Source organism: Octopus sinensis, linkage group LG7 (assembly GCF_006345805.1).
Source record: "Octopus sinensis linkage group LG7, ASM634580v1, whole genome shotgun sequence".
In the NCBI taxonomy this organism is placed as follows: domain Eukaryota; kingdom Metazoa; phylum Mollusca; class Cephalopoda; order Octopoda; family Octopodidae; genus Octopus; species Octopus sinensis.
This window is the reverse complement of record NC_043003.1, coordinates 48,068,066-48,078,065: the sequence shown is the minus strand read 5'-3', so window position 1 is coordinate 48,078,065 and position 10,000 is coordinate 48,068,066. Positions and strand designations below refer to the sequence as shown.

The 10,000-nt window shown below is 33.9% G+C and overlaps 1 protein-coding gene across 3 annotated transcripts in view; it reads left to right on the top strand.

The window, feature by feature from the left end:
• The window catches only part of LOC115214090 (S1 RNA-binding domain-containing protein 1-like), a 257,151-nt gene that overhangs the window by 84,770 nt on the left and 162,381 nt on the right, over positions 1 to 10,000 (top strand). For all 3 annotated transcript variants that reach the window (XR_005000026.1, XM_036504745.1, XM_029783142.2), the window contains exon 16: positions 5,565 to 5,650. Coding sequence is in view for 2 of the 3 variants with exons in the window: in XM_036504745.1 (XP_036360638.1) it covers positions 5,565 to 5,650 (86 nt within the window). In the remaining variant the exon portion in view is untranslated. The remainder of the gene's footprint in view (positions 1 to 5,564; positions 5,651 to 10,000) is intronic.

Sequence of the window (10,000 nt, the reverse complement as noted above, 5' to 3'; positions counted from 1 at the left end):
GCAGTCGTATGGGAAACAATTCTAGAGCAAATGCAGTGTACTGAAGGTTAAGTTTCAGTTTTCTAATACATTCGTTGCTGTGCATTGTTTTATTCCTTTACTTGTTTCAGTCATTGGACTGCAGCCATGCTGGAGTACTGCCTGGAAGGGATTTGGTTGAACAAATCAACCCCAGGACTTATTTTTCAAGCCTAGTACTTATTCTATTGGTCTCTTTTGCCGAACTGTTAAGTTACAGGGATACAAATGCACCAACACCTGTTGGTGTGTGTGTGTGTGTGTATATATATTTATATACGATAGACTTCTTGTTGCTTCCGTCTACCAAACCCACTCACAAGGCTTTGGTCAGCCTGGGGCTATAGTAGAAGACACTTACCAAAGGTGCCATGCAATGACACTGAACCTGGAACCATGTGGTTGGGAAGTAAGCCTCTCACCACCCAATCAAGCAACCACAATTGCTCCCGCTTACTTCTGGCACCCTTACTCTACTCATTCCTACTCACCTTGTACCTTGAAGATCCACTCTGAAACCATCACCAATTTCTAACTCCTTTCACCACCCACCTACCTCTCTTCTGAATCACGTATTGTCATGAAGCTCCTTTTCAGCAAGTAACTTGATTTGCTCTGGTTAAAATGTTTTTATCACTTTTATCACTTTGAAAATCTAAAATAATACATTTGAATTAATATTTTGATTCATGTTTTTCGTTTGTTATTTTCAGAAAAAAATTTAGTTTTATATTAGAAATATAATGTAACAAGTCCTAAATATCTGATGTTCAAAACACAAACCTGAAAACTGTCTCTGAAAAAGAAAATTAATACAGTGATAACACAACTGTATGACTTTACAAGACAAATAGTGAAATTGAGTAAAAAATGTATTTAATTACACTAATATTCTTAGAATGAAAGCGATTTTCTAGATTATGTAATTTTCCTAATGTTGACCTTACATCAGATGCACTTTTACAGTCTACATTAGTAAAGTTCTAAGAGATGGGTGTTAGGACGATGAGAGGTGGGAAAAGCTCGATGGGAACAGATTAGGTGCAGGCTAGTGATTAATACTATAACAAAGAAAGCTGCTTCTTAATTGGTTATGAGTATGTAACTTTTACAAAAAGAAAGCAGTTATTAAAGTCTACACTGTCTAAAACGTTCTTCAAAATTCTAATTTTAATATTTTTTTAAAAATCAAAATGTGGTTTTAGAGATATTTTGTTTTATGCCTCAACTACAGAAAACTCATTTCAATTCATTGCAGGATAGTGCTTTTTAACACTATGAGGTAGTTAGAATTTCCTCTTTTCTTTTCTCTATATTGTACCCTACATGATGGTACTTTCTTCTGACAAATCAGTATAAACATTTCTCTAAAATCATAATTTTAATCCAACATCAGCCAAATTGTGTTGATTCCAATATCCTTTCACATTTGTTGTGTGTTGTTAATGAAATAGAATGCTGAATAAGAAAGTGGTTTTAATTTTCTTATGCTGGTTGTACCAAATATAAACTTGTCTCAATTTCTTTAAACTAAAGTACCTGATTGTTGCACACAATGTTATAAAATAAATGACTGTTGCAGAAGACTTGCAATACATAGGACTATAACATAGAATCTGTTATGTATTTCTTATGGTTTATTCCTTTGCTGAGATCGGCACTATTCATATTATCATAGTTCATATGATGAACAGGAATGAAAAAGTATATCTTCCCATCTCCTTACTTCTGTAATTGTGTTTATATAAGTTATTAACACTAAAATGTACACACACACACACACACGCGCGCATATATATCGGTGGAAAAGTAATGCTGAACAACTAATAAGTTATATGATAACATATAGGTGCAGGAATAGCTGTGTGGTTAGTAGCTTGCTTACCAACAACATGGTTCCAGGTTCAGTACCACTGCATGGCACCTTGGGCAAGAGTCTTCTACTATAGCCTCAGGCTAACCAAAGCCTTGTGAATGGATTTGGTGAACAGAGACTGAAAGAAGCCTGATGTGTGTGTGTTTGCGTGTGTGTGTGTGTGTGTTTGTGTTTGTTCCCACCACCACCACCACCACCTTCACTTGACAACTGATGTTGGTATGTTTACGTCCACGGTATTTAGCAGTTTGGCAAAAAATATCTACCATATTTTAAAATTCATTTCGACTTTAGAATATTTTTTGATATGCCAAAAAATATTTTTGTAATGGTATTCACTTGAAAATAATTTTAGAAAACAATAAAATATTGTTTGTTTAGCTACAATATACATACTTACTGTACAAACAGCTTACATTTTTGAAATCACATTCACTTAAAAATATTTGTAAATGATTAAAATATGGTGCTTAAGAAAAGCAAAAATAGAAATTGTAAAAACAAAAAAATTTTTTTTTTTTTTTTTTCTGTTGTCAACTCACTGTCTAATAAAAGGATAAGAATTTCTTCCCTTTCAGGTTGAAGATTATTTTTGGAACATTTTCCCATTATGCACCATTTTGGGTATTTATACCCTGAAAATCCCTAATATCTTGGAAACTACTTTGCCGATTTATGCAAAATTAGTTTCATTCGATTCATATTAACATTTCAGAGTAAACTTAATTCACAATATTTTCCCAATATGCACCAGTTTCACTGAGTAACATTACAAGCAAGCAAGCAAGACTGAAACTGACTTTTAATGTATTATAGATAAATATGCTATAAATTTAAGACTTTTACATAGCTATGTTAAGTCAACATAATACCTGATTTCTCCATATATTCTAACACTGAGTGCTCAATAAATTTATGAAGGAATACTTGGCATAATATATCAGGAAAATTATTCAAGCTGGGAATCAAATGTGTAACTATTATTGAGTGATTCACAGAAAACCACCCAAAGAACTGTCTAATAGTCAACCTAATATTTTTAGGACTTCACTTTTACTATGTTGGATAAGCCTGTCAAGCCCAGCAAAATGCCTATCACCTTTGTAGTCTTCTTCCTTTTCCACAAGCTCTAGCCATTTGAAGTGATTGACACTTCTTTATACAGCTATTATCATCCATATGTAGCTGCTACTCCATCAATTATGATGATGAGGGTTCCAGTTGATCCAATCAATGGAACAGCCTGCTCGTGAAATTAACATGCAAGTGGCTGAGCACTCCACAGACACATGTGCCCTTAAAATAGTTCATAGAGAGATTCCACAAGACACAGAGTGTGACAAGGCTGGCCCTTTGAAATACAAGTTCTATTCATTTTTGCCAGCTGAGTGAGTGTACTGGAGCAATGTGAAATAAAGTGTCTTGCCTAAGGACACAACATGTCGCTGGGAATTGAAATCACGATCTTGTGATTGTGTGCCTGATTTTTTTCTTTTGCATGTTTTTAGTTTAAAATTACAGTGAGTATAGGTAGGTTTGTGGTTCAACTGATTTGCATTATCTATTTTGTTAAACTTTATTAACAGGTAACAAAGACAACAAGCAACAACCATTAAGCCATGCGCCTTCCATCCATATGTATGACATGAGCATACAGTGCAGCATTCTCTTTTGCAAACTACATCTGATTTGCACTATGTTGTTCATGCGCTGATATTGCACACCCATTAGCAGCATACATTTCTTTCCGGCATTTGCACGTCCTCAGCATTCAAGGCCCGTGTAACATTACTGTTCATACACAAGTATCACACAATCTATCTAACATTCTGAAGAAGAGACATTTTAATACCAACAGTGGTAATAACTCCTAGAACTTTTTTCCATCCTATTCTTATTCTGCCAACTATACTTTCAGAACATCCTGCTCCACTGCTAATTAGGTGACCTAGGTAACAGAAACTTTCTACTACTTCCAGGAGCTTCTTGGGCATGTTTATGATATAACCTCACTACATTCTGTAAAAGAAGGATTAACCAGATATTGCCATTTTTAGTTTATTAATCTTCATTAGCAGTCAAATGCCCTACATTATGCTGCTACTCTGAAGTTCTATTTAAAGCTACTGTTGTTATGTTTCTATACTATAAAAGGATATAAATAAACCAGATAGACTGATTTGAAAATTAGACATTTTCAGGTGTTTTGTTATGTAGATTATTCACATACCAGTGTTTTATTTTTACATTAAGTTTTGCTATAATTACCAGCATGTTAGTAATTTACATAACAGCTACATTGCTTGCTGGTGTAGAATAATAAACAAGTATGTATGTGTGTGTGTATGTGTAATGTACATACATATATATAGATATAGTTATATATTATATTTATATATATATATATATATAAAGATAAATAAATATATATATATATATATATATATATATAGGACATATATATATATATATATATATATATATTATATATATATATATATATATATATATATTATATATATATATATATATATATAGACATATATATATATATAGAGAGAGAGAGAGAGACATATATATATATATAGAGAGAGAGACATATATATATATATATATATATATATATATAGACATATATAATATATATATATATATATATATAGATATATATAGACTAGCTATTTTGACACGTGCTTCGCTCGGATTTTGGTGGTGATAGCAACCAAACGGTAGCCCCGAGTGACTTGCAATCCCCCTCACACCATTGCCCACCCCATTTTACCCCCCAGTGTAAATTTTGGCACCAATCAGACCCCATCTACTGCCCCTTAAACTGTTATGACTTTATTGCTTTCAGGCTTAGCTTAAGGTATTTTTGTGTCCGACGTCACAAAATGCGTCTAAATAAACATTGCCGGACGGCAAATAGAGACTCGGACATTGCTTGGAAAATAATTTTCATTTTTAACCTCGTATATAGTACACACTAGGGATTTTAACCTTTAAATTTTGGGGAAAAAATGCGGATTATACACGAGGATTTACGGTATATTTATGTCTGTATATGTATGTAGCCATATACCTGCATCTGTATGTTTAGTGTATATATGTATATTATAGATGGTTTGGTATGTGTATGTATATACTGCTAAATGCATATGTAATCTAGTGTGAAAATTTTTTTAAACAGATATCTTTTAATTTATTAATTAATTTAATTTATTAATTGATTAATATTTTACAACTAATTATTTACCCTGGGTATTCAGGCCTTTTTCTTCTTTATAAGCTATTTTTGATTTAAGGTTTTCTTTGATTTTTATAATAATATGATTTTATACCAGAATTTGTTATTGCATGCAACTGGTTATTGAAAAGACCGTTAGTTGAAAGGACCAATGAAACAAAACCATTTTCAAATGTGTATCTATCAAACTAATTGTATATTTTTGCATATAACCTTATTTTTGTTCCATTCTAAACAAAACTGTTCAGCAAATGGGAACGTGAAACTCTGGGTAACAGTTTCTGTGATACTTTTGCTGCTTTCTATATATATATATATATAGAGAGAGAGAGAGAGAGAGAGAGAGAGAGAGAGAGATGTATGTATGTGTGTGTATATATTTGTACCAATATTAATTAAAGAACACTGCTGTTATTTTTTCAGGTTCATAAATCAGGTTGGTGCTTCAATGGACCAAATTGGTTTCCCACCATTTATTGACAAAGTAAAGCAGCTTGTGAATTCCACAAGTAGGTAGCTTTTTTGCTGTTTCTTTTCTTCACTTTTTTCTTTGCTCTTCTTTTTTTGCCTAATTTTTTCTTTTGCATGTTTTTAGTTTAAAATTACAGTGAGTATAGGTAGGTTTATGGTTCAACTGATTTGCATTATCTATTTTCTTAAACTTTATTAACAGGTAACGAAGACAACAAGCAACACATAAGATACATAATTACTTTTATATACATGTATTTAATTATTGAGTTTTTTTTGTCTTTTTTTTTCCTTTAAAACTTTAGACTTCTGTTGTGTCTGGGGAGAGTCATTTTCTTTTTGTGACTTAAGGTGGTTGTAAGATGCAACGAAAATTTTAGGAAAATAAAAATAAATAAATGGAAATTATAAGGCACAAAAAGAAAATGACTCTCCCCAGACACAACAGAATATGCTTCAACAAACAAACTCATATAAAGAATCTTGCAAACCAAATCCAAAAACGGAATTTAGACTTCTGAAGTCTATTGTCAAAGTAAGTGTTATTGTTACACATAGTTACACAACAATGCACACCAACATACAGTTACCTACACCATTAAAACCATTGAAAAATTGGGTTTCAAGTTGTTGGAACACACTTTATTTAGTCAAAATTTATATAGACAAAAAGTTTAGCTGCATTTCTTCCTGCTTTTACTTCCTGAGTTCAAATTCTGCTGAAGTCAGGTTTGCCTTTCATCCTTTTATGGTCGATAAAATAAGCACCTGTTGAGTCCTAGGGTTGATGTAATTGATTTTTCCTCTCCTCAAAATAGCTGGTTTTGTGCCAAAATTAGAAAGAATTATTAATACAAGGGTATGTCAAAAAGTGTATGCACCCTTGTTTCTGTAATTTCTTAAACCGAAAACCTTGCTTTCTCATGTGCTTTTTCCAGTAGTCCACAAGCTTACTTATTCCATCAGAGAAGGTTTTCAGCTGGTTGCACAGCTATTTATGCACTGTTTCCTGCATTTCTTCATCTGTAGCAAATCAATGCCCATATAGAAGATGTTTGAGCAGTTCAAAGAGGTGATAGTTGGAAGGGGCAAGATCTGGACGGTATAAAGTGTGTTCCAACAACTTGAAACCCAATTTTTCAATGGTTTTAATGGTGTAGGTAACTGCATGTTGGTGTGCATTGTTGTGTAACTATGTGTAACAATAACACTTACTTTGACAATAGACTTCAGCGTTTGAAGCAAATTGCTGGTTTCACTTTGTTGGTCAGCATTTCTCTGTAACTTACACTTGTGACTGTAGATCCCTTTTCCAGCTAATGTTCCTGTACAGGCCCTTCTGCATCCCCAAAACTGGTTAGCATCACTTTTTCTGTTGAAGGTTGAGTCTTGAATTCCTTTTTTTGCGGGTGATTCTGGGTGTTTCCACTCCATTCACTGCCTTTTGGATTCTGGTTCAAAATGATAAACCCAAGTTTCATCCACTTCAACTATTCTCTCTGAAAAAACTTTGCCTTCATCATTGTAGTGGTCGAGTAAGCATTGACAGATCTCCACACAATTGTGCTTATATGTTTTGGTAAGCTTTCTTGGTACCCATCACACACAGATTTTACACTAGCAATGCTTGTCATGAATGATTTTGTATACAGAACTGTGAATAATATGCAGAGAACATGTCACGTCATCAATGGTCACTTGTTGGCTCACCTAAACCATCTCTTGAGCTTGTTGAATCTACATGTCTGTGATAGAAGTTGATGAGCATCCTGCTCCCTCTTTGTGCTTTATGCTTGCCCAGCCATTTTTGACTTCTTCATCTACCCATATGCAATTCTATGCAGTAGAGCACTGTCCTTATATTGTACTAGAACCCCACAATGAATTTCAGCTCCTGACACACTTTTAGACCAGAGAAATCAGATCACTGATCCATTCTTCCTTGATGCACACTGCCAGTGGAGTGGCCATGATTAATGTGTAACATCATCATCATCATCATCACCATAATTTAACATCTGTTGTCCATGCTGGCATGGGTTGGACGGTTTGACCAGGGCTGGTAAGCTGGAAGGCTGTATCGGACTCCAGTCTGGTTTGGCATGATTTTCTACAGCTGGATGCCCTTCTTAACGCCAACCGCTTTTAAATTTTAAGGGTGCTTTTACATGCCACTGGCATAGGTGCCATTTGTGTGACACCAGTATCTGCCACAACTGCGATTTTGTTCGGCTTGATGGGTCTTCTTTTAAAGCACAACACAATGCCAAAGGTCTTGGTCATTGCTTCCATGAAGCCCAACGCTCAAAGGAACTCAGCCACTTTGCTTCTGTCAAGCCCAATGCTCAAAAGGTGCTCTTTACATGCCACCAGCTCAGGTGCCAGTTAGACGAACCAACATCAGACATGACTTCTGTTTCACTTGGCTTGACAAGTCTTCTCTAATGCAAGAAAGAAAACTGGAGCAATCAAGGTCAAACCTCTGTTACATACCACAAGAGGACCACCTTTCAGCATGCAAGCACTGAAAGCAAGCAGCTAACCTAAAAATAGTTTTGGTGAAAGTTTAGATATCTTTTGACTTCCCCTTGTATTATTGAATGGTAAGGCAGTGAGCTGGCAGAATTGTTAACACACCAGCCAAAAATGCTTAGCCCTTTAGGTTCTGAGGCCAACTTTGCCTCTTATCCTTTTGGGGGTTTAATAAAATTAAGTACTAATCAAGTACTGGGATCAATGTAATTGGCTTTCCCCTTTCCCTTAAAATTGCTAGTTTTGTGCCAAATTTCGAAAGAATTATTATTATCATTGAATGGGAAGGGTACGTGATGGATTAACCCTTTCGTTACTATATTTCTGACCAAATTACACCCCTTATGTGTTTCAATTAATTTGTAACGTAATCATAAATTTAGTCTGGTTTCATTAAACAACTATAACTTTTTTATTTATCGATATATCAATCTGATTTTTGGAAGATAATTTAATGAAATATTCTCAACCAATTCTATACTATAATTTTTGTCACGAAGTGACTCTAATTGCAGGTAGATACAGGTAAATTCCACAAAATATAAAATTATTAAAATTTTGTTCAAACATCGCTATAGAAAATGGGTTATTAGCTAATATTCAATTGGGTATATAACAAAATTTTATGATAGAATTTGTTATTCTGGGTAACTTTCTGATACCCATAATAATATTTATGACAAAATAGGCCTTAATTTCATTTAAGGTTGAGGGAAACCACAAACTATCGTTTCTTTTGCTTTGTTTACGTTTAGCGTAACGGTTCGTCTCCGCTGTAATGATTTCAATAGGCTCATTCGAAAAAGTAAAAAGAAATAGTCTAAGGCTTTACTCTCCTGGAAAGTCTGTGGCTTGGTCCAGTTTCTTCAGAAAAATCACCGAAAGAAACAGTTTTTAAATTTTCACTCCATTCAGGTGCCAATTCGTTTTCTTTATCGCTATCGGAGATCTCAGATTCACTGTTTTCACTTTCGGAAAATGAAACATCAGATTCATTATCAAATACCACATGCTTTTTTTTTCAGTCATAGAGTTAGATTTATGAAGGTCTTCAGTAGAAAATCCTTCGAATTCTGACTCGCTGCTTGATATAATGAAATTCGTATCCATTTTTTGTCAGAATTACAAATTTTGAAAACACAATAGGAACAAATTTCGGAAAAAAATCTCCAAAAATTCACGGAATTAAAATTACACTTCGATTATTGTACAAAACTGTAGTTGAACTGTTTACGAAGTATAATACTGTTTTCACGAATGTACTGAAGAGATTTGCTCTGATATTCTCATTTAAATATGAATAGGTAAATTCGGGCGGCTTTGGGCGGTTTGGTTTCATAAACCAAAATTTTGTTCGGGCGGCTTTGGGCGGTTTGGTAACGAAAGGGTTAAATGACATACAGAATTTACTCTGGCCCTTTCTACATCCTGAGTTCAAACACTGCAGAGCTTAAGTTTATCTTTAATTGAATGAATAAATATAACGTATTAGTATTGTTATTGATTTCTAACATAATTACTGGGCCTAAAATTTGGGCGAGGAACTTAGTCACTATTATCAGCGACTTATCAGTATTATCAGTGAAGAACATAGTCAGTATTATCAGTATTATTAGTGACATTGTTTCATCAACACCAGAGGAGATAAAAAGCAAAATTGACCTTCATGTGATTTGAAATCAGAATATAAAGAGTTGTAGCTAAATGCCACAAGACATTTTGTTCAAGCTCTACCAATTTTACCAAACTACCAATCGTTCATCAGTGATTTTATTAAATTATAAAAGTAACTATCATTGCTGCTGCTGTTGTTGTTGTTAAGTGGATTAGCAGAATTGGTGGAATATTGAACAAAA